This window comes from Dermacentor albipictus, chromosome 10 (genome assembly GCF_038994185.2).
Source record: "Dermacentor albipictus isolate Rhodes 1998 colony chromosome 10, USDA_Dalb.pri_finalv2, whole genome shotgun sequence".
NCBI classification, from domain to species: Eukaryota; Metazoa; Arthropoda; class Arachnida; order Ixodida; family Ixodidae; genus Dermacentor; species Dermacentor albipictus.
In genome coordinates this window covers 6,186,961-6,213,187 of record NC_091830.1, presented here as the reverse complement: position 1 = coordinate 6,213,187, position 26,227 = coordinate 6,186,961, and the positions used below count along the sequence as shown (strand labels likewise).

Genomic DNA, 26,227 nt, shown 5'->3' with positions numbered 1-26,227 from the left:
ACATACATAGCCTCTGGAAAGTGCGTGAAGTATCCTAAAAATGCTAACACATTAAAAACGTTAACTAGGCCCGATCAGACAGTGTAAAAATTGTCATGGCAAGCTTGTGCAGAAATTTCAAGGCAGCTTAGCCCCACCCGTCTTTTGTACTTGCATGTTTTCTGGCTTATCAAGCCTCATCTCATGGTCTTCTCATGGTAAGTGTGTTTTTTTTTCTGTATGTAGTGGTAGGAGCACAGTTTACTAATATTGTGCAAATATTCTTCTCTTTAGCGTCCCTTTAAGCTCTACCATAGCCAATATTTTTGAATGCCAGCCTAGTTATTCCACAATGCATAGGGGCATGTGGTCTACTGTGGTGGCACCATATTCCCAGTCATGTTAATCCTGTTGTTGCTAGAGCATCGACAACTTTAGCAGGGTGATCCTGTCACGCCACGCCAGCTCGTGCCTGCTCCTTACCTTCTGCATGATGTGCGATCATGTGATGAAAGATAGTTAGCGTGGCCCTAACGCATTTCGATGGGGTGAAATGCGATAACACCAGTGTACTTAGATTTTGGTGCATGTTAAAGAGCCCCAGGTGGTCCAAATTTCCTGAGTCCCCCTCTATGGCGTGCCTCATAATTAGATCGTGGTTTTGGCGTGTAAAACTCCATAATTTAATTTTTTTTAACCCTAACAATGCCCTCAAACTGTAACCAACTACTGGGAAACTGGTGCCCTCTGAGTGACTCAGCTTTTGTGTCACTGGACTGGCACTGAAGAATATACAGGAGGCTATAGCTCTATCAAGGGTGCTTTGACATTATATACTAGTCATTTATAACCAATTTAGCCTAGGTCAAATTTTGACACAGCTGGTCTTTAAACTGAGCTTTTTGAGAAGACAGATTATCACGATACATCTGCTTTTGCCAAAGCAAGTCTGTTACACAGACATGTGGATTAGCTTCTTGCTGTATTGCATAATGTTAGCTTAACAACAGCCAAGTGACGTATTTACCAATGTGCAGCAGTCCAGCATCACTGTTTCAGTCCCGTCGCCCTTCCTTTAAAATACTCTACACATGACGCACACACAATAACTGTAGCATTAACATGACAGACACAAGAAAGGTGATGGGACAAACACTGTCATTTGTTATCAAATTCATTTCAGCAGAGACTATGACAGATTCCTGTAATGCATGTAGAAATGATAAACTGCCATTAAATTGGTGCATAATCCTTTGTACGTGCATTTATATTGCCGTCTTCTTTTCTGATGTTAACCAGATGCAAGTGTAGCATACATCCTGTCATCTTTCTTGAGACCATTATGTTAACGCTACTGTTACTGCTTTAAGTATGAACCAACTAGCCCAAAAATCTGTTAATCTACACAGATGTGCCAGCAGACAGGTTTAAAGACTGACAGACATGAAATCGCAAAGGTCTTTTGCAAGGGACTGTCACCAGGAGATAGAGTATGAAGAGGAGAGGCAGCAGCAGAAGCAGGCATGCATAGAGATACTGTGTAATTCTTGAAACCATCTTTTAATGTGACAAGATGTGTGCACATACCTTGGGTGGTGGTTGTAGGTGCAGTGCTGAAGGCACTCTGGGTAGCATAGGTGCCATCAGCCGTCACCAGCCGCTGCGAACCACCCGTGGTTGGTGGAGCTGCCTGGGACGGTTCCGAAGCAGAGGCATCAGGTGTCGCCTTGCGGAGCTCCGACTCCACCAGTGGGAGCTCTCCCAATGCCTGCCGCACTTCATCGAGACAGGCGCGGATGTCGTCAACACTCGCACAATACTCGCCCAGGAGCCAGAGTGCGCCACGGTGGATACGCGACGATTTGATGGAGCTAAACACCTCGAGCAGCCTTGCAACCACCAGGGGCCGCAGCTGCTCAAAGCGCTGCATGGCTTCGCGCACGAATGCAAGCACATCAGCTGCTGCCTGTTCATTGTTATCTGAAAGAAACTCCATGAGCACGGGAATGACAGTAGGGGCGGCATCAGGGAAACGGACACAGCAAGAGTGCAGGGTTCGTACAAGGAGCTGCCGGTAACGACCAGTGTCCTCGTGCTCGGCTGTGTTGTGCGTCTTAGCAACTTCCTTTCGCAGCACCAGCACCATCTCTTCAACATTTCGTGATGAGACAAGGTCCAGGGCCAAGGCCAGTGTCTTGCGGCGAACTTCCAGATCAGAGGCAGCGAGAACCCTGAGTACGTCCATGGCCAGCTCCTGCAGGATGCGCTCCTGCGTCTCTCGTAGCGCTATCAGCCGGTCCAGCACAATCAGCTTGACATTGTTGTCACTCTCCTTAACAATCAGTTCAATGTAGCAGGTAGCTGCTGCCTGCACAGAGCATCAACGACATACGTCACGCACTTACAGAATCAGGTCTAATATCTCTCACAGCTGCCCACTGGGCTACGAGGGACATCACAGTTGAGAGGATTCCGATTAATTTTGACAAAATTGGTCTGTCTATAACACACTTCTTGCATTCTGCTCCAACTAGAATGTGACCACTGTAGCCAGGCACGAAACGCTAGCCATCACTCTCAGCAGCAGATCACATCAGGATTGTTTTCTGCTCAAGAGAAAAAAAAGGGTGCCGCTGCATCTTCTGCATCTGTTTTACATTCATTTTGCATAACCACATGGATCATCAAAGTGATGACCAGTATATAACTAAGCTGCCTTCCATCTCTGGAAAGCTGCAACTCAATTTATGTTCAGCAACTAGAGGAGGACTCAGCAGCAATAATGTTCACTACAGTGAAGACGAGAGGTTGTCTAAAGGAACAGCCCTTGAAACTGGCTTGAGTGAAGCTCCTATAGGGTTCCTAAACTGGCAATTTTATTATAGAGCGCAGCTTTTAGGCAGCTGTTACCGGGTTGAGCATTGGCGTCTCTGGGTTTAACCACGGGAACATGTTCATGCCACTGCTCGTGTGCTCGTCGTCGTTTTCTTCCTCAGCCGTCTCCAATGCCAGTGATCAAGCCAGCATTCCCATATTGCCCCTCCCTCTGTGAAGGTGCTGACGACACTGTCCCCCTGCCAATCGGTGCAGTGATTTCGGTCTCAAATTGTTTGCCTCAATATATCATGAAATAAGAACACACATTGAGCTGCGCTCAAATTTCACACCAGGAAGTATCGTGATCGTCGGAGCCATTTTTTTCATTATGGCACTTTCCCACATTAATCTACTGTACATGCCAGTTAATTTCAAGCTATCTTTTTCAGTATGCAGTGACTGCACGAAAGGTGACAGCAGGTGCAACAACATACATGCCGCAGCAGATCTACAGATGTAGTCCAAAGCTTAGCATGACATTAGACACTGTAATACAACTCCGAACTTATTGCTAAGAAACTAGCTTCAGAATAAGGCCCTTATCATTCCACACAAAACTTACTTATTTCATAAGTTACGGAAGTTACGCAAGGTGTGGAAGCAGTGCTGAGAAAGGTAGGATACTAGTTTGTAATGCTACACAGTCGAACCTCTATATTACAAATACACACACTATAAGGATTTGGTACATATAAAAAAGTTAACCTAACTATACCTCACTGACATCAGCTTGCAACAAATATGTGTTCACAACAAATATAGGATATAATGAAGATCTTTCCATATCATCAAGTGCCACTTCATTATAAAGAGGTTCAACTGTACTTTGTCAATAAAGGGCACAGGAATCCAAGTTGCACAGATGGCTTTGCATTCAAGCTCTATCGAAATGCAGCTAATGTCTCCGAGAAAAGAAAATGTGAGCCTATAGCAAACAGCAGATTCCCTAGCCACTCAGCCACCACGGAGAGTTAGAGTGAATGCTCATGCATTCTGCACAATACAGGGAGCCAGGAATTGCAACTGTCTTGTGAATGGGGGTTGACACCATATATCTTAGGTAGGGCACATGCCTCATTTTTTCGCATATAGTTTTTTTTTCTGGAAAAAAAAAGAATATCCACATGTATAATCTCTGGAAATAGCTGCATACAAAGCTCAAACCTTCACAAAGACAGGCTCCACTCACACATGCATAACTCATCCACGTCACATCTGCAGCCAGTGGCTTTGTCCCTCCCCTATTCCTTGGCTGATAAAGCGATGGCAATTATCATAAATCTGGATTCGTAAGCAGAATGTTATACGTGACGAATGAATGATGTGATATGTGACGTGAATCGAATCTTTCCACAGCTAGCTTTTACACAACAGAGGATGACAGTACAGAGCAGCCCTCGCATTGGCAACAGTGTAAAGAGCAAATTCAAAAAAGCCAAAAATCCCAATGGTTATTTGGCTCACCACCTATAGTGGAGTGCTTCGTGCGGACCGAGGAAGCACCGCGAGAACGGGTGACAGACGAGTTTGCCGGCGCTGCGTGCACGATTCATTAACCACTAAACGCAAAATGGTGACCCGTAAAGAGGGGAAAGGGGAGCTTCAATACACAGAAGAGGGGAGAGGGTGGGCTTCCTTAGGAGATAACGAAACCTTAAATGACAAAGAATCTTGCCTTGAAGTATAGCTTTACGGCAGTGCATGCCACACTGCCATGAAGCCACAGTGCAAGGTATATAATAATAATAATAATAATAATAATAATAATAATAATAATAATAATAATAATAATAATAATGTCACCACCCAAGCACTCCATACAGATGGCTAACCAGCAAAGCTGAAACGTGCGACCCCGGTGTTTATCACTCGGTCAATCCTGACAGTTCATTAAATGACGGCTTGGTAAGCTGCCGGATCCTCGGTACGCAGTTGCTGCTTGCGCTCGGCTGCACGAGCCTGTTCTTGTGCCCAGGCTGCAGCATCGGCACAGTGTAGATGAGTTCGCTCCCGGCTCAGCTTGCAGCAATGATTATCAAAAGTTGTGCTCCTCAGGAGTATGTATGACACGTGGCCTACCCATTTCGGAGCAGGAGAGCAACGTCACTACTGATGCAGGCAATCGCGCCTCTCTCTATTTTTTTGCGTGCATGCGCATAGGGTTTTGCTAGAAGAGTTTTTGGCATACAAGCAATGGATGGACGAATTGGCTGGCCATATACAGCTTCGCTGTAATAATAATAAACATATTAATCCACACCCCAACTTGACTTAAATTTATTAAACTTTTGACGCAGGTTATATGTGCAAATTAAGGTATACAGTTGCTGCCTATGCTCACCAGAATATAGCTAACGCAAGAGAACCTTTTTATAATAAATCCAACATGAAACTTTCTTTGTTATATCCAATACTCACTATAAGCATACATTTGTACTTGCCAACCTGTGAACATTAAAGTTTGTAAGAATGCTCATGGACATGACAAAGGAAAGGGGTGATGGAGCAGCACACACTTTTGTTTTCCCTGAGCACACGCATTTTGCGGGATACACATGCACATTATTTAAGATTACTTGCATTTAGACACAGCACATAAGCCACAAGCTAGGTACGGCCGAGACTTAGAAACAATGCAGCGTTTTTAGATCACAGTCACTATTTCAGTGACCTTGTTTTTGCTGATTTTAGCGTGCTTCAAGAAGTTGTCTCAATAAATTTGCTTGAGGCACAGCAGCCCTCTTGAGCGTCTTGCACTGCCACAAAAGGGAGGCACAAATATCGTCGCAATTTCCTGTGCATTTTATTTCTTAATGCCTACCGCATTCTTCAACACCCTGAAGTAGTTTTTGCGAAGAGAAACTACTTGTCATAAAACTTTATGCAACATTAGTAAAATTGTAGAACAAGCCGAAATTTTAAATCTTTATGATGAATTCAGGAGGGTTGGCAGGTATGTATATTCAATAGATGCTAACACTGGTAAGAAACATCTTACATACTTTATTATATCCAATAACTCATTATATAAATATTCGACATTGTGAAAATGTGGTCATGACCATGCACTAAGAAACGAAAAATGGAGTTTATTTCCCACTCCAACAACCTGCTTATAGCAAGTGAACTCTTAAGAACGAGGGAACACAGCAAGACAATTATTTGCAAGCAAGCCAAACAGGGCAAGTGAAGTTGTCTTTGCCTTTTTCACAAGGTCTGAAAAGTCTTGTCAAAAGGTGTTGTGGTTGGGCCACTGTGCTGCAGTTGAAGTTCTCAAAACTTGCTGAGAACAGTCTTTGGCTCCTTTAGTATGAGATGTAGTCTATCTTTTCTGATACACAATTAACTAGGTCTGAGCAGACGCCCTCAAAATATGATGTCACGGTGAGCAGGCATGGGAACTACTGAAACGCCGCCAACACCCACCTCTCGTATCTCGATTTATTAGGCCTCCTCTCACAGTAAGAGTGATTTTCTATTTATCTTTGTATTAGGAATATTAAAACTATTGAAAAGAATGCAGAAAGTAAAAGAGCCATGAAGCTAGCAATAGCAATATAAAAAACATTTTTTAAAGGTGATCTTGAATTGTTGAGCATGTTATAGCAGCAATGATGGCAGGAAGGTGGTTCCATATGACACTTGGTCTAGGGACAAATGAATTATTACACAAGTTTGTGCAACAAGACAGGAAGCCCACTTTGTAACAGTGATCAGTCCTAGCTGATATCTTCGCTTTTCTAGTATAAGTAGGAGGGCAATTTATTGATATGGCTCAACTTTAGCGTCTGTTTAATGTGCTGAAAGATATCGGCCTACCTTGATAGCGGTGGGTGCGGCCGATAGAGTGACAAGGGTTCCGGCAGCCTCGTACCGCACAGCAGGGCTACTGGAGTTCAGCAGGTTGTAGATGCACCGGATGAAACGTGACCTTTCAGCTGGGTTGGCATGGCACACCTTTGCAATGATAAGCAAGAACCCGTGTCAGTGATCATGTTGAAGAAGATGTTTGATATGTCAACCTCCATAGAGAATTTTATCTGTGATTTTTGAAGCAAGGGCCATTGGTCAAATCAAAACAAACACATTTCAAATTTTATACAAGACATCTGCTCATAATCTTGTCAACAAGAGTCCATGACTAAGTTAATAAATGTATGTTGGAGATAATTAAGCTTCCATAATTTACAGTCAACGAAAATGGTTTATGACCATGAGATATAAGAAAAAATTTTATTTCGAAGCAATTTCCGACTGCAGCTAGTAAAACTAAACTATGCTGTTTGCATATGCTAGTAGAGGCTGGAAGTCCAAATATAAAGCTGCACTCTGAGGCTGCAGAGATATTCAGCTTTTCCTCAAATGCGATGGTCCATAAAGCTTTTGTGGTCGGGTGAACACTCATTCACAAATTTTTTTTTAACTAAGAGTTCTGAGCCACAATATTGTAGTGATGCCTTTTCCCGATGCTAACGCCTTTCACGCTTTTCGCATTTGTGAATGGTCAACAGATGCTCCGCCCCGGGCAGAGCGTCGAACGCAGCCACTCATGAATGCAAAAAGCGTCGAAAGGCATTAGCATCGTGAAAAGGCATCACTACAAAATTTGTGGCCTTGAACAAAATTTATGGTTATGTAATCCATGCAACTTTGCCAGCCTTTGCTTTTACAAGCTTGTGACCCAGAGTGCTTCAAACACACCAGCTGCAAAACTCCCTACAACCCATTGTTTCAGAATCTGGATACAATGACCAACTAGCTCAACTGACTGTTGTTGTCATGTCACATAACAAGAAAACTAAGCCTAAAACACCACTTTCCAGAGCACCACAACTCGAAGAAAGTAAAAATAGAAGTACACTGTAGACAAAACCAAATAAACAAAACTTCCAGTATGCATAGTTTGACTTAGTGGGATTTGCCCTATTGAGTGTTGTTTATCAGGAGAAAGAGAACACATTGAAAGCAAAGTTTCAGTTTATCTTTTAATAGTTGTGAATCATTCATTAAACCGCCGCAGATTTATGCCCGGAGCGTGCCTGGAGTTGATGCAGAGTTCTTTAAAATTTAAGCTTACCGTAAGCTTTTTCGAGGCTTATACAGGAGGAGTAATTGAACAGATACAATATTACAGAACAGTTTAATTACATGTGTGTGTGTGTGTGTGTGTGTAAAAACAAGCGAATAAGGAACCACATAATTACAGTATTCAAAAGAGCATCCAACAAGAACAGCACATATGCCATGACACCCTGTCAAACAAGCTAAGCAACAATGAAAAGCAACAGACATCACAATTCGCAGCATTTCTTAGTAGAACTGAAAGAACATTGCTTTCACACTTGTTGCAACCTCGTCAACACTGTTAGTATTTATAACATCGCTTTGCAGCCAGTTTCTCAGTTCAACAGATGACAGGGAAAATGAACACTTGTAAGTGACACATTTCGAAATGAGAGGCACAATACATTTCTATATAAGTAGTTTGACCCAAATTAAATAAATGTATTTACAAACTCTGGCTCTAACAAAGGATTCTACAAACTTAAAGCAAGTGTTCATTTGCTCTGACATTTCTTAAAGGCTTCTGCTGAACAGGCATCTACATGTTGCATTAAGCAATCGATTACCTTGTAGATGAGCTCCACGATGACAAGCTGCAGGATATCACCAAAGGACTGGACCTGATCAAGGCAGGAGTCGAGGTAGGCCAGAGCTCGCTCCTGGTCCACGTGCACGAGCATCATGAACGCGTTGCGTTTGCAGGACATGTCCTGTTCGGCTTCCAGAAAGTTGGCGACCAGTTCAGGCGCATCAGGGATGAGGAAGTCGAAGCTCTTGTAGATGGTGAACACGGCGAGGACCGCGTTTCGCCGCACATAGGAGTGGCGGTGCTCGAGGCAGGCGCGGATGGCCGGCATGAGCGGCTCGAGCAGCTCGGCCTCGCGCAGCTTGCACAGGAAGCGCAGCGTGGAGCCGCGGATGAACTCGTTGGGGTGCTGAAGGTCCTTGCGGTAGGCGTCGCAGACCAGAATCATCTCCTGCAGCAGCTTGCCGTCGGGACTCGTCTTGGGGACGATCTCCCAGAAGATGAGCAGCAGCTTCTTGAGGGTGTGGTCTTGTAAGGGCAGCACGAAGCGGATGATGGTCATCAGCAAGGACGGGTACTTCTCGCCGTTCAGCATCAGCTGGATCGTCTTGCGCAGAGCCTCGGCCTTGGTTTTCATGTCCCCCTTCTCTGCATGTACAGGTTTACATTGCGGCCAGCTAAATACCGCATCGCCAGTGTTAAAAGGAAAGAAAAATCGAGACAGGAGATGACGCGACAACAGGGCAACGGAGGCCCCGCTGGGTATCAGGAACCTCAACTTTCTGCCAGTGTGCCTCAGCATGTTATCGGCGCTGGCGTAGTTAGAACGTCGCACAACTGCAACTTTATGCGAGCTTGCCGTCAGTGACTGACGTTCCCAGTCTTCTTGTGGGGAACAGAAAATTACTTGTCCCTCTTTATGTTCGCAGAATATAAAACTTTTGTTGTTGCTTAGATGCACCGACTTTTCTACATGTGACAGATAAACGAATGGAATGAATATGTCTTCTTACCCAGGTCATTTCGCAGTTGCATCTCATTGGGGGGCTCCGAGTCGGTCGGTATGTTGAGCAGGGTGTAACAGGGCTGGTCAGCGACCGCCATGGCTGCAATGTCTGAAACAGAAAACGGCCGTGCTGTCGGTCATCCGCTACAACAAACGCGAATGGAAACGCTGAACCCCGAACAGTCTCGTTTCAGCAAGAAATGAGTAAAAGTGCGAAACAGCGACAGCAGTCGGGTCGAAACACGGAATCAGCCTCGTAAAGGAACACTCTGAAAGCGCAAAGCACCTTATAAGACAAATTGACCGTCGTTGTGTTTTATAATTCTCAGCAACACACTGAACAATCGCCCATTATATTAGAAGCCAGCAGAGAAAACATGAACTTACTCGTATGATTTCGGGTGGACGATGAGCTCCTGCAACGCCAACACGACACCGGCTCGACGATTGGCTACTGGCTACGCCACGCTACGACTACTGCGCTTATGCAATAGCCAACACTATCCAGAACGTCATCCACGTCGCCTCCAACAACATCAACATTAACCAGCGTAGTGTACTCTAAAAAAAGTTTACACCCTGTGGGCTGTATATCTGCCACACGAAGATAATCGTCATGTGCCTTGCTTGCGTTTACTTTTTTGAAAACGCCGCGCCCGCTACTTTCCTGTCGGCAATACTATGTCATGCTGATAACGCGCATGCCGTTCGTTACTGGCAAGTACCGGGCACGCAGCGTTAAAGGGACACTACAGATAAATCCACTCTAAAAACAGTTGCACCTTTTGGGGTGTATATTTGACACGAAACGATAATCGTCATCCGTCTTGCCCGCGTTTCCTTTCTTGAAAACGTTGCGCTCGTTACTTTCGTGTCGGGAATGCTCTGGCATGCTGATAACGCGCATGCCGTTCCGAACTTGGAAGTACCGGGGTCGCAGCGTTAAAGAAAGGGAATGTGGACAAGACAGATGACGATTATCGCTCTTTGGCAAATATACAACCCAAAGGGTGCAACTGTTTTTAGAGTGTACTAAGTCAAGCTAAAGTGATAGATCAGGGCCGCTATTTTGTAGCGATGCCTTATGCCTTATTCTATGCTATTCTTATCATTCACCACACACGGCCGCCTGATCCCGTTGATAACGTGGGCAGACCGTCGCTCTGACCACTGGCCAAGCGCGAAAAGCCTGAAAAAGCATAGAATCGGAAAAGGCATCGCTACAAAATACCGGCAGAGTGCTCGAGAATCTCTAAGGCGGCACTATTATCGCGAACAGAGCGAGAAATCGCACTAAATGCAGGACATGATTAGAGACTCCCCCGGGGCATTCAAGTACAACCACACTCTCGGACACCCGCAGCGGTTGCTCACTATGGTGTTAGCTAGGCTGCTGAGCACGATGTCGCGGGATGGAATCCTGGCCACGACGGCCGCATTTCGATGGGAGCGAAATGCGAACACACCCGTGTACTTAGATTTAGGTGCACGTTAAAGAACCCCAGGTGGTCGAAATTTCTGGAGTCCTCCACTACGGCGTGCCTCATAATGAGAAAGTTGTTTTGGCCTGTAAAACTCCTTAACTTAATTAACACTCTCAGACAAAGGTACCCCCTTTGGGGTGTATATCTGCCGCACAACGATGCACTCTAAGAAAGGTTTACGCCCTTTGCAGTGTATATTTGCCACAGAACACTCTAAGAACAGTTTACACCCTTTGGCGTGCCCCTTCTGCCACAACGATAATCGTCATCGGCCTTGATGCGTTTCCTTTCTTGAAAACGCCGCGCCCGCTACTTTCCTGTCGGGAAGGCTATCATGCTGATAACGCGCATGCCGTTCGTTACTGGAATTCGTACCGGGCTCGCAGCGTTAAAGAAAGGAACCGCCCGAAAACAGCTCATTGCCTTTGCTCGGAGCAAATCCGTACCATTTTCATTACGTTACAAAACATTGCATATTGGAGCCCAGCGATATATCTTTGACCCTGCATCAGGAATTGTCAAAGCCGTATCGTAGGGATCATGTCGCCGTCAGCAACCACGCCATCAGCACCATAAATGCGCAAGAGCGAATCATTCATTTGCTGTGCTTTATACTAACATACGTAGTTTTCTTCCGAAACGCGTGCTCCTGTCTAATCTAGTACAATCAACCGGCAGTAGTATACTGATACTAACAGAAACATGGCTCAATGACGACATTTCAGATACGGAGGCACTGGCTGACTTGCCGAATTTTAACATTTTTCGCCACGACCGCAAAAATGCACGTGGCGGGGGCGTACTCATCGCCACTAACAAAGACCTATCATGCTCTCGAATCATTACATCTTCACAACTGGAATCGCTATGGGTAATGTGTCGTGCCCCTCCCGAAGCAATAATACTTGGGGTATGCTACAGGCCCCCTCGAACGGATCCAGATTTCGCCCTCGAACTTAGTGAAATATTATCCCAGCTTACTAAAAAACACCCTAATGCACACATCCTCCTTTATGGAGACTTCAATTTCCCTAGCATTAATTGGCTCAATCAGGCTTCACCAACTTCAGGAAACACCGAAGCAAGCGAATTTATCAATGTTTGTCTCAACTTTGGCCTCATCCAACAAGTAACAGAACCGACGCGCGTCACTTGTGAATCCTCAAACATTCTAGACCTTGTACTAACGAATAACCCCGAAAGCTTAAAATCTATCGCATATTTACGAGAAATAAGCGATCACAAAGTCATTCATACCACGTTTAACTTCGTCCCCCAAACACGTCCCGTCTTCCGCAAAACAATTCACTTGTACGATAAGGCTAACTATGAAGCAATCAATAATGAATTACGAGATTTTCTGCCTGTTTTCCAATCCAATTTCAGTATCCGTTCCCTCAATGACAATTGGCTAGTGATTAAAGACAAACTTACTGACCTGACTAATAAATTCATCCCCACGGCGAGCTTTCTTGCCAATAAAAATAAACCATGGTTCTGTAAAAATTTAAAAAGACTCGAAAATAAGAAAAAGCGCCTTTTTCGTACTGCGAAATGTGATGGAAGTCCGAGTGCATGGGACAGGTACCATTCTGCGGAAGACGCTTATTACACTGCAATTCAGAAAGCGCGAGAAACATTTTATCATAACGACTTAGCTAAAATTCTAAAAACTAACCCTAGAAAATTTTGGGAAGTCATTAACCCGCATCAAACACATGACATCACACTTTCAAGCGATAAAGACGAAATTATGAGCGACGCCGTTTGTGCTGACACTTTTAACATCGCGTTTTCATCCGTGTTCACTGAAGAAGCCGACTTGCCTCTTCCTACGCCACCTACTGCGACACTGCCAATGATGGCCCCTGTTGAAATTTTTGTCGCTGGCATTTCATCCCTCATTGACAAATTAAAGCTTTCATCATCGGCTGGTGTCGACGACATTAACTCAAAACTGTTAAAAAATACTAAAGAAATTATTGCAGTGTATTTTTCGATGCTCTTTTCACTTTCACTTGAAACAGGAATCTTACCAGACGACTGGAAAGAGGGCAAGGTCATTCCAGTCCACAAATCAGGTAACAAACAATCCCCGCTAAATTACCGCCCCATTTCTCTAACAAGCGTCCCATGCAAAATTATGGAACACGTCATATACTCTCACATTATGCACTTCCTTGACACTAACAATTTTTTTCATCCTTCCCAGCATGGATTCCGTAAATGTTTATCTTGTGAAACGCAACTTGCCATATTTCTTCATGATCTACACTCTAATCTCGACCTCAACCTTCAGACCGATGCAATCTTTCTCGACTTCGCTAAAGCATTCGACACAGTATCACACAAACGCCTTATACTAAAACTCTCCCAGCTGAATTTGCACCCTAACGTTTTCGCATGGATCGTAGCATTTCTCAACAAACGCTCCCAGTTTGTTTCAATTAAAACTAGTCGCTCCAGCTCCCTCCCTGTAACATCCGGCGTCCCCCAAGGATCTGTACTCGCACCCCTCCTATTCCTCATATATATTAACGACCTGCCTGTACATGTATCCTCCCATATCCGTTTATTTGCCGATGACTGTGTCATCTATCGCACAATTACAAAGATTTCTGATCAAACTACACTCCAACATGACCTTAACCTTGTACAACAGTGGTGTGATCTTTGGTTAATGAAGCTTAATCCTACTAAATGCAAGCTCGTTTCCTTTCATCGCAAACTTAATCCCCTATCATTCTCATACCTAATCTCCCACTCCACTGTCGAACAAGTTCAAACATACAAATATCTAGGCGTCACCTTATCCTCTGACCTTTCATGGAACGCACACATCAGCAATATCATATCATCCGCGAACAGATCCCTCGGTTTTTTAAAGCGTCATTTGCGTCACGCACCATCAGACATAAAACTTCTCGCGTACAAATCACTCATCAGATCGAAACTAGAATATGCAGCACCCATCTGGAGCCCGCATCAAGCATACTTAAGAAACGAACTAGAATCTGTACGAAATCGCGCCACCAGGTTCATCCATTCTTCATATTCATACGACATAAGCATATCATCCCTAAAACGTAAAACTGATCTTGCTAATCTTTCTGTGCGTCGCCGCATCGCCAGTGTTTGTTTGTTCCACAAATTATTCCACAGTCCGCTCAATCAAGCACCGTATATCATCCCACCGGCGCGCATATCCCCCCGTACGTCCCATCCTTACTCAATCGCACGCGCACGTGCTCGCACCACTACTTTTGCTGCCTCATTTTTTCTTCGCACAGCAGTGGACTGGAATGGCCTTCCCCGGAACATTGCAGCCATCACGTGTTCATCAACTTTTGCGGACAACATAACTACATTTGTTTCTCATGAAGATCACTCTCTGTAACCTTGATTTGTAAACCCACCCCTTATGTAATACCCCCTAACCGGGGTCTTTAAGGTAATAAAGTGATGTGAAGTGATGTGAAAAGCATCAAGGCAGATGACGATTATCGTTGTGTGGCAGAAGGGGCACTATAAAGGGTGTAAACTGTTCTCAGAGCGCTCTGAGAACAGTTTACACCCTTTGTAGTGCCCCTTCTGCCACACAACGATAATCGTCATCTGTAAACTGTTCTTAGAGCACTCTAAGAACAGTTTACACCCAATTTGGAGCGCCCCTTCTGCCACACAACGATAATCGTCATCTGCCTTGATGCGTTTCCTTTCTTTAACGCTGCGATCCCGGTACTTTCCAGTAACGAACGGCACGCGTGTTATCAGCATGATGGCATTGCCGACAGGAAATGCTATCAAGGTGGTGAAGGAAAGGGAAGGGTGAGGATAGGAGGCCGACTGGTGAACAGCCAGGCAGTATACACTCTTAGAAAAATTTACACCCTTTGGGGCTTATCTTGTCCCACAACAATAATCGTCATTTCATTTCATTTTTTCATTTCATTTTATTTCAGCATTCTTTTTTACAGCAGAAAAAGAACACTAGGGCAAGAACAAAAAGCTGCAAAACAGCAGCTTGACTAGGTCCTTGCCCCTCTTCTTGGCAACAGGCACAGATTGATACAGACATTCAGAGTACATATATGCATATACACACACTCATACCAAAAAACTTTCTGTTAATTTGTCAATAAGAGAGAGAGAGAGAGAGAGAAAGACAGAAGTGCGCACATATTCACCAATAGAAAAAAAGACAAGTACATTTATAACATTTTCCTGAAACATTGTTCTTTAAACATTGTGAAAACATTCATTTTTCAGAAACTTGCCATTGTAACTTATACAACCACTTATAAGGGTATAATTTAGTACAGCAACATGCTTTTGTACAAAGTATACTCAAGAAATATAAGCAAAATACCGTTATATAAGTCATTTTAATCATTGCTCAACCGTTTGCGTCACTGGTTCCACGTAAATGCGCCGTATTCCGAAAGTTGTGCTGTCAACGTTCGCCTAGAAATATCATTTAGGGTTATATCAACATTCTGTAAGGCGTTTAGTAACTTCGGTACGCGATATTCTAATCTAAAGAAGCCATAATTTGTTCTTGAAAATGGCAGTAGCCAAGCATTCTTTTGCCTCATATTGTACGGTACATGTGTGGGGAAAGTTAATTTGCATATATCTAAGAAAAATGTGTTGTTGTATAGAAGACTGTTTTTGCACTTTAAAACAAGGTTTGTTTCGTACGAATGCTGTACGGGAATCAGATTAAGGGAGCGAAATATTGCAGCTGTATTAGCATCGTAAGAGGCATTTACAATATTGCGAACGGCTTTTTTCTGCAGGACTAGTAGTCTCTGAAGATTCGTTTGGGAAGTGGTTCCCCATACGAGATTGCAATAATTTATATGAGGAGCAAGAAGGCTGTTGTAGATTAAAAGGTTAATTTTAGGGGGTAAAACATGTCTGAATTTGCATAGTATGCCACAAGCCCTGGCCAAAGACGTTGAAACTCGGGCGACGTGATCATCCCACAATAAATGCTCATTAAAAACTACTCCCAGAGTCCTTACTGTTTTTACAAGCTCTATCCTTTCCGCACCAAGCGTTAACATTATGTTTCTATCAATTTTTTTCTGTGGTGGAGCAAACAGAATAGCTTTTGTTTTCGTACTATTTATTTCCAACGAGTTAGTTTTACTCCAATTAAGTAAACTACTCAGGGTGTTATTTGCCAGGTTCGAAAGGTAAGCCATACTAGTTGACTGGAAAAACAAGCTGCTGTCGTCGGCATAAATTATGAAGTGTGTTTTTTTGCTTATGTGAACGATGTCATTTATGTAGATGTTGAACAATGTTGGCCCAAGAACGCTGCCTTGCGGAACTCCTTGCAAAATTTTTTGAAGGGTTGATTGGTGGGATTTAATTGAGACGCACTGCTTTCTATGTCTTAAATATGACTGTATAAGTGCTAATGGAGTGCCGCGAAACCCATAATGTCGTAATTTATCAAATAAAATTAAATGATTAATCCGGTCGAACACTTTAGAATAGTCAATAAAAACTCCTATTGTTATCTTTTTATCTTCAAAACCGTTAAGAATGAATTCTTTTTGTGACAGTAAAGCAAGCTCTGTCGACATTCCTTTTCGAAAACCAAATTGTTGCTTGGATATGATAGAATGTTTTTCGCAAAATGATGTAACCCTTTTACAGATAATTTTTTCTAATCCTTTTGAAATTACAGGTAATACTAAAACTGGTCTGTAATTTGAAAATTCGTTTTTGTTCCCCCATTTAAAAAGTACAGTAACTTTGGCATGTTGCATTGCTTCGGGAAAGACTCCAGTAGATAAAGCAATATTGAATATATGAGTGAGGACAGGTGACAGAAGATCGAGCACAAATTTAATGGGTGTTATTTGCAGCCCATCAATATCACGCGCTTTGCTGTTTTTCAGGGACATGAAAACTAAGAAAACCTCTTCCGGAGACGTTGGCTCAAAAAAGGCTGAACTTTTATTGGGTAGTACACCCAAAAACTCAATTGCTGTTTTGTTGTAATTGCTTGAGGCTAGAGAAGTAAAGTAGTCATTAAAGCTGTTTGCTAGCTCTTCGCCCCTTAACGATTTGCCACCCACAGTAACTTCCAACTCATCTTCACGGTCTGGTCTTAAAAGCTTGTTAAGTTCACGCCAGACTGTTTCGCTTCTACCATTTGCTTGATTAAACCGATGTTCAAAGTATGCACGTTTTGTGTTTTTCAAAAGTTTAGTTACACCATTGCGGCATTTCTTGAATGCTGCGAGATCATTAGTGGCCTTTGTTTTCACGAATTGAGCATATAATAAATTTTTCTCGCGAATCATTTTGAGGCACTCATTCGTAACCCATGGCTTGCGTATTTTAGTGGACCTTCTTACTTGTTTAAACGGAAAACAGCAAGTATATGCTTCCTTCAGAATGCTTATAAACGTATTGTAAGCGTTGTTTGCATCACTTACTTCAAGCACAAAGCTCCAGTTTATATTTTCACTTTTTGTGCGAAATTCCCCTAATGTTTTGCCTTTGATTTCTTGTACGAGAAATGTATCAGCGTGATGTGTATCTTTAAAACAGTGATTAAAACGGCAGAACATATAAATTGGTAAATGGTCACCTATAAACTAGTGACAATCACACCTGAATCTGTACAATGTTCAGAAGAATTTGTTACAAATACATCTATTAAACTATCAGAGAGATGGCCGATGCGTGTAGGTTCAGTAATAACATTAGTGCAGTGATATGACTCGAGAATCGTTCTCAATTCAGAAGATTTTGGTGTCTGGCGTAAAAAATTGATGTTTAAGTCTCCTCCCATAGTAAGGCGCAGTTCGTTTACTGACACAAAGCTGAGTAATTTTTCCAAAAAAGAAAAAAAAAGTGTTGGTGTTTCCATCTGGGGGGCGGTATATACAGCGACAAACACGCATTTTCCACACTTTAGTGCTAGAACTTCGTAATCTGCGGTAGCTATGGAAAAGTCATCGAGCAAACTGCACGATAAGCGCTCTGACACAAGCTGCAACACGCCACCACCGCGACGAGAAGGTCTGTTGACAAAGAAGGTGTTGTAACCAGGCAGGCACATTACTTCGTTTTCAGACGCATACCATGTCTCGGTAATCATGATAACTTGAAAATGGAAAGAAAATTAATTGAAAAGTGTAGTGAGCTGGTCATGCTTAGCACACGCAGATTGCGCATTGCAGTGTAGAAAGGTAATACAATCGCTGTGTTTAGGGGCAACAACGTCCCTGGGTGTTACCATAGAAAAGATAAAATTGGACCGAACGCGCTTTCCTATACTGTCTTTAGTTACCAATTTTTTGAAGATCCGCTTCACACGCAATTCGCACTATGCGCGACTCCTCTGTCTTGCGCGCGAAAACCTTGCCTCCTTTAGACCATGCGAAACGCCAGTTTGCTTCCTTTTTCTTAGCGATGGTCATTCCAAGCAGTTTCTTTAGCTGAGGACAAAGCGCGCATCCGTCTTGCCCGCGTTTCCTTTCTCTAACGCAGCGAGCCTGGTACTTCCCAGTCACGAACGGCATGCGCGTTATCAGTGTGACGCAGCATTCTCGACAGGAAAGTAGCGAGCGCCGAGTTTTCAGGAAAGGAAACGCAAGCAAGGCAGATGACGGTTATTGTTGTGGGACAAATTTACACCCCTAAGGGTGCAATAGTTTTAAGAGTGTAGAAGAGGCAATGGGATTGGTCCGCATATGTAAATAGGACAGTACACTCTAAAAACAGTTTGCACCCTTTGGGGTGTATATTTGTCCCACAACAATAATCGTCATCTGCCTTGCTTGCGTTTCCTTTCCTGAAAACTCGGCACTCGCTACTTTCCTGTCGAGAATGCTGCGTCACACTGATAACGCGCATGCCGCTCGTGACTGGGAAGTACCGGGCTCGCAGCGTTAAAGAAAGGAAACGCGGGCAAGACGGATGACGATTATTGTTGTGGGACAAATATACACCCCAAAGGGTGCAAACTGTTTTTAGAGTGTAAGGGTCGGATCGATGTCGATACACTCTAAAAACAGTTGCACCCTTTGGGGTGTATATTTGTCCCACAACGATACTCGTCATCTGTTTTGCCCGCGTTTCCTTTCTTTAACGCTGCGAGCCCGGTACTTCCCAGTCACGAACTGCATGCGCGTTATCAGTGTGACACAGCATTCTCGACAGGAAAGTAGCCAGCGCCGAGTTTTCAATAAAGGAAACGCAAGCAAGGCAGATGACGACTATTGTTGTGGGACTATTTATACACCCCAAAGGGTGCAAACTGTTTTTAGAGTGTAGAGAAGGAGATGGGAGGGGGTAATCGGTTCATTCATAACCATAAATTGCAGTAGGCCTTCGCTTTTAGTAAATTAAGAAGCATAGTGTCACGCGTGCGTACAGGAAACAAACAGATCCTACTCGATGACCGCGAGCACTTCCTTCACAACGCTGGCGTGATGAAGAGCGGCAGAAGCGGCGAGCGAATGCTTTGTGCTGCTTCTCCCTTGAACGCGTCTCCGAAACTTGAGATTGAGCGACCTTCAACACTATAGTAGACACGCCTAAACCCAGCACGCGCGAGAGTACCTCTGCTCGCCACTGCAGATTACCCCCAAGATAGGGCACCCATGCGCTCAGCCGCACCGTGCGCAGCGACGGCCGGGCTAGAGGAAGAGACGCGCACCTCTAAGTATACACGGGCGTTTTTGGATTTGCGGCCGCCACGGCCGGGTTCGAGCCTGCGACCTCGAGCTCAGCAGCACAACGCCATAGCCAATGGACTAACGCGGCGGGTTATCGCCAGACTTCTTTTTGCGAGTTGTTTGGGGTTGTGCTTGTCGTGGTTCTTGCACAGCAAGCATAGAGGTTTATGTATACGTGCGAACCTCTCCCAAGCAATGTACCCCTGGAAAGCCGGACGTCTGGCCGAGGGTGGGGCGGAGGGTGGGATGGGGGTTGGATAGGTGCTTGCACCCCTCTTATATAAGCCGGTGGGCGTCCGGTGGTGGGGATCGAAGCACACCTCCCGCAGGCAATATATATATATATATATATATATATATATATATATATATATATATATATATATATATATATATATATATATATATATATATATATGGGGTTTTACGTGCCAAAGCCACTTTCTGATTATGAGGCATGCCGTAGTGGAGGACTCACGAAATTTAGACCACCTGGGGTTCCTTAACGTGCACCTAAATATAAGTACACGGGTGTTTTCGCATTTCGCTCCCATCGATATGCGGCCTCCGTGACTGGGATTCGACCCCGCGACCTCGTGCTCAGCAGCCCAACACCATAGCCACTGAGCTCCCGCAGGCAAGCCGCGCGTCCTTTGCTCCTGTGGTAAAAGGAATCTGGCGTTCTCATAGCGCCCACTTCCCAATAGACGTGTGTCCTTAGACCAGCATCTGGACCTCCCGTAGTTGCCGAGCACCTGGCCGGGGGCGCGTTTGTACCTATTTCACCGGCAGTATATACCAGGCGGCACCAATCGTCTGTCTCCCACAACAGCGGCAGATGCTCGACTACTTCACCAAAGCTGTGGTGGGAGAAGGCGCGTCCAGAGACATTCGCCAATCTCTATAGGTCCCCCTCTCGAGTTGAAAAACCCATGCATGTAAACAACCGAGCTCCAGGTAGTGGTACATGTCTACCAATTTAAAAAACGAAGAAAAACGAAACGGTGGGTTTCTGGCGGCACCAGGATTTGATCCACGTACAGCCCGCATACGAGGCAGACTCTCTACACCACGATTTTACTTCCCGCAGCTGAGGCGGGCGCTCTACCACCCCGTGCCGCGTCATGCAACCGGGGGCGCATCGTCTCAGACGATCTCCATCTTCGACCGGAGGCGCAGCGTCAGTTCTCACCTCTGTGTTAGACAGCAGTAACTGCGGGATTGGCCCCAAAAAAGACAGTTAGACACGAAAGAAGCCACCGGTTAGTTCACAACGAAAGCTAAAAGATTTCAAGAAGTATTTATGAGTTGACGCCACGCAGACAAGCAGCCATAAAACGCAGCCATTACGCAGTACAATGCTGAAAGCGTTTAGAATGATTTGAACACTATACGTTTACAGAAGCCCCCTGAATACCAAGGAACGATGTTTTTCGCAAACGGGATGTTTCTTTCACACAATCAACTTATTCGTCCGCTTCCGCATGAGTATGGGCATTATTTTGACGCGAAACTTCTTCAAAATCGGTCAGAGGGGATCGCTTGATAACACCGCGAGTAACGAAAACATGTTACAGCATCATCGCTTAAATCTTTGCAACCGTACCGCTCACGCGCTTTACTTCGGTATCGTTGTGTAGAGCAATTAGGAACCCTTACTCGATCATGAATGTGTCGTGTGCACAGGGCGCCATTGTCGCGCCATGCATGACGTAATCGGAACTAAATTTAGCCTCGCGTGAGGCGCTCAGAGACGCGTATCTCGGCAGTACCTTTGTCGATTCGAGTAGCAGAACTCGCGTTTGAGAGAGCTGTTAAGTCTCAACACTACGAAGCCGTTAATTGTATGTATGTCACAAGGCAAACAACCGCCCATCCATCAGCGCCTATCCAGAAATCAACGCAGCATGGACACCGAGTCTAGACGGGTCAACAAAAGGCCACCAACCCCACCATTACCTGACAGCCTGAACTAAGGATCAAATGGGGTGAGAGTCCCATCCAATGCTACCAAACAACGACTGCGACCCTGGGGTGGTATTCTGTAGGACTCCACCTAGTTCACTGTCCATTTCGGCCGCTGCTGATTGGCTGGGGCCGCTTGACTCCTCCTCTCTTGTACACCTGCATGCAATCAGCAGCGGCCGAAATGGACAGTCCACTAGGTGGACTCTTACAGAATACCCCCTCAAGACCCTCTGGCCACTGCTCGAAAAGTCTCCGCCTTTCATACCGTCGTCTTCCCTCGGCGAATCGACTAGGGAATCTGAAGACTGTCCAACAGCAAATCACAATCGTCGACTCCGTTGCGATGCCACGCCCATGCTCGCAACACCCCTCCGCCTCCGAAGCCCGATTGTATGGATATGCGGCAGGATCGTAACCTGCGAATCCAGGGGGGGTATTCTGTAAGAGTCCAACTAGTGGACTGCCCATTTCGGCCGCTGCTGATTGCATGCAGGTGTACAAGAGAGGAGGAGTCAAGCGGCCCCAGCCAATCAGCAGCGGCCGAAATGGACAGTGAACTAGGTGGACTCCTACATAATACCACCCCTGATGTGAACTCGGACGTGAAACTTGCTCCTGCGTGGAGTGGGCTTCCGTAACTAGAGCCGTGGTAACTAAGCCAATAAACCCATATTCCTTCATTCTTACAACCTGACGTAGCAGTCAATGCGCTTGGTGGATTCCTTGCCCTATAACGCCACCCTGAGCCACAACAGAGCTCACTAAGCCGCAGTAGGCATAATTAGATACAATTTGTGAAATTCCTACTGATACTCATTACAAGTAACAATGCCTACAAGTATGCACTTTGTTGCAGAAATTTCCCACTTACTCGACGACGGCGCCCTCGCGTTCAACATGCAGGATCCGGAATTTACGTGAGGAGGCTCGGGCAGCAACACAGCGCGACTCCGATTCGCCTCCGTCCTTTACCACGCGGCATACGAACAGGCAGTGAGCGCGATTGCAAGACTGCAAGACGAACTGTAACATGAGTTGACATGTAAGCTTTCTTATGAGAGAATAAATGTAACTTGTGCATTTGGTTACGTCATTTATGTATCCTATATACAGTGCCCATACACCGTCTGCGGCACGCACAAGGCGATTCACGGATACCCACTGCGCTGCGTCCCCGTTACAGGCTACCCGATGTTTTGTTGGACATGACCACCCGATGGCACCACGGGCTGAGCTGTCCGGTGTTCTAGAAACAGTTCGCTAGGTCTAGTGCGGCGTGCACGACGGTCAGCAGAAACCAGCGGAGCCGTGGACTGAGGGATGCCGTTACCATTGCGATAGAGGACGGACGAAGCAGCGGGTGAAGACCTCCGGGGGAAGGACACGAGGCGGAAGATTCCCCTGAAGAATCCGCCCCAGCCGCAGAAGAACACAATTACTAGAGCTCAATAAAGTTTTCACTCACTCACTCGCTGCCCAGTAAAACAAAGCCTCACGACATGCGCGGAATTATGTTATGCCATGCCGGCACTGCAACTGATATGCAATTATATGAAGCAAGGGTTAACGTTCTTATTTCTGAAGGATAACGTTCGATAACGATCTGATTTACAACATGACTCTGCTTACCGAGGCTTCTAAATATGGGCATATTATCGTGCTGCAGTGGATACCTAGGCATTGTGGAATATCTGGAAATTAACAGGCTGACGCAGAGGCAAACATTACACACACTGACGGGGAGATTATAGCAGTTAATTTTTCTCGCTATTAAATCAACGCTTTGCTCTCTCTAACTAAAAAAAAAAAGCCTCTACGGCGCGGCAATCGGATGATCCCACGACCATCGACATGAGCGCCTTCGTGGACTTGACGTTGGTTTGCGTGTACGCCTTGCACTTGGGCTGGGGAGAGGCTAGGAAACACTGTTCCATCGATTACAGCTCGGCGTCGCGTACACTCGCCGATACCTTCTCAATATAATGATGGTAACGGTACCCTGACTATACCACACCCATCACACTCCAGAGGCTGTAGACCACATACTTTGAGGGTGCACTCAATATGCGGCAGAGCGAAGGGAACCCAACTTTATTGCTGACCTTCTAGACTCCTGGCCCTGCTCATGCAAGGATAAGATTTTAGGGCACATTGCGACGGTTTGACGACGCCCACCAGACCATAGAATTCCCGCTGTTCTTTCTATGCGAGACGGGCATAGGTGCTCGTCTCTAGAACATATATGTTGCGTGAAGACTGTGTGAAATGTGCTTGCGCGAGAACGTTTTGTATGGACACATTGCTACTGTGCGTAGTGCGCATGTAGTGCACATAAGCGTATTGGACAACCTGTGTATTGATAGCTCGTGGTATTGTATAGCCACAGTCACCTGTCCCTCCTTGTTTCTCCCCCTTACCCCTGTGAAGTGTATACACTGTAAACGGAAATAACTCCGAGGTGGGAGTATACTGCTTGTCCTCTAGCGACCCCCCGGTTCGGAGTTTATTATGCTCCGTATGATCGGAGTAGAATTTTTACTCCGTACGAGCGGAATTTTTGCGTGGAATTATGGGAGTTTTTTTCTGTCTTTTCTTTATTTTTTGCTTTGCAATTGACGGAGCTTTTTCGAGGTGCAACGGGAGTATAAAAAGAGGCGAAAAAGGCATCGCGTGAGTTTGCGCGATCATGTTTACATGCAGAGGCTGCTGGTCAAATTTAGAAATATGCCCACGAGACCGCGTCAAATTCGACGAAACAAGTCAATGAAAGCACATATATCATAACATACATAAACATTCCAGAAACGCCCAATGCACAAATTTGAAAGACATCACACGTACACGCGATACTCAAAGAAGCAACGGTGCCAGTATATATAGCCACGATACTGTGTGCCTCGAAACCGCCTAGGGAGCAGCTGTGCTGTTTTCAGAATTAAGACTCACATGCTCGTTTATACGAGATCTGCCTCTTTGAAATTAACAGAATACCTTAATCAACACAAAACTGTTAATTCAAAATAGTGAGAGAAAAAAGTTAATGGCGTTATTTTTCAAAATTATCATGCCAGTCTGTGAGTGCTGAAGCGACTTCGCACACTGCCGGCGTTCGCGGCCAAAAAGTAGTGCGTTAGGTACAGTAAGCAAGAAAAATGTAAGTGCATGTGCTGCATAGCAAAATTAAATTTTTGCGATATAGTGGAAGCGTAGCAAGAAATTATTACGTGTGAGCATGACCCGCAGCAGCCGACGTGACACCAAAAAATGCGCAGACATACATTTTATACACCGCACTACTTGCTCTGCGTCCAAGCAATCTGTCTCGGTTTCGAAAAGGAGCTACATCGCTGATCTGGCGAGTGAATCGCTAAACTCGGAGCCAGCAGGCATGCGTCTAAATCAGTGTCTCGGATAGAGCGTAATGTTAATGCAATATCGGAAGCAACGACGTGACCATAACCTATATGCGCGATAACAATTCGATTCACATCGCTCAATAAGAAGCTTTATTTTCAGCACGCATACTTATGTCCTACCGTTTTTCTTCGGGCGAGGATATCCGTTCACAGATAAATAAAAACAGTTGCTTGCACTCCGGTCGTTTTCACTGGCAACACAGCACCGCAACGAACTTGGGTTACGCCATTCATGCGCGACTAGCACGGATGTCGTCGCTCGAACAGTGGCTGCTGTTGCCATTGCTACGCGGTCCTTTCAAACACTACACGGGACGTTGCCAGCATGTACTCAAAAAGGACATAGAAGTCGCATTTCACGTACTGAAGAACACAAGACAGGGTGACGCAGCACGAAAACACAGTCAGAACGTGAACCGACATCACGAGCCAGTGAGCAGCTTCGAGGTATACCTAAGCCTTTTTCCGCACTTGAAAACGTGGCTCTTGCAATCATCGTTGTCAGCAAAGTGATTACAGCTAATGTACTTGAAGCTGAGATACAGTGAGCTTCAGGCATGCCTATAACACTTTCTGGAAAGAGATACGGGAAACAAATTGACGAAACGCCGTCACGGAACGACACTTCACAGACGTAAACAAACCGTCAGCCATGAGCACTGCCCGCTCCGCCGAACGCGCCCGGTCGCTGGCGAGGCGCACAGCCTCATGGGAAGCGCCACGTGACCGGCGGAGGGGAGTTTTCTAAAACTCCCTGTCGGAGTTTCACGGGAGAACAAGATTTTTAAGCGGAGTAAAATCGCGTCATGTCGCGTTAAAACTCCCGCAGCTAGCCAGCGGAGTGAAACGAGGGAATGGCGCTGTTTTGCTCCCATACATCGGAGTAAATATTTGAGGAGGGGAGGTTTTGGGGCACATCACCTCTTAAAAACTCTCAGCTGGGTTTATTTTCGTTTACAGTGTAGCAGATCAGAGAAGCTCTCCAGGTCGGGCTCTCCTCCTTTCTCTTCGCTGAAATCTCCTCCTCCTCCTGTTCCCTGCCGGCTCGTCCAACTGTGCTGGTTATATGTACCTTGACGGTACATGACTCGTTGGTGACCTGCGGACCAGTATTTTTGGATATGCATGTTCTATTTAGCAGTGCGCCTCATTTCAACTGGACGGAGTCTCTTTAAAGAGAGAGGCGGTGCCACCTGGAG

At 45.2% G+C, this 26,227-nt stretch overlaps 1 protein-coding gene across 4 annotated transcripts in view; it reads right to left on the bottom strand.

Annotated features, from left to right (window-relative positions):
• betaCOP (coatomer subunit beta) overlaps window positions 1-26,227 on the bottom strand; it is a 164,309-nt gene that overhangs the window by 26,671 nt on the left and 111,411 nt on the right. For 2 of the 4 annotated variants that reach the window (XM_065454516.2, XM_065454518.1), the window contains 4 exons: window positions 9,460-9,561; window positions 8,487-9,094; window positions 6,676-6,813; window positions 1,567-2,347 (listed from right to left, as the gene is read on the bottom strand). In XM_065454516.2, coding sequence (XP_065310588.1) covers window positions 1,567-2,347; window positions 6,676-6,813; window positions 8,487-9,094; window positions 9,460-9,550 — 1,618 coding nt within the window. In that variant the 5' untranslated portion in view covers window positions 9,551-9,561. Of the gene's footprint in view, window positions 1-1,566; window positions 2,348-6,675; window positions 6,814-8,486; window positions 9,095-9,459; window positions 9,562-9,738; window positions 9,758-9,839; window positions 9,998-26,227 lie in introns of those variants that run through there. The other 2 variants (XM_065454515.1, XM_065454517.1) reach the window with 2 other exon arrangements.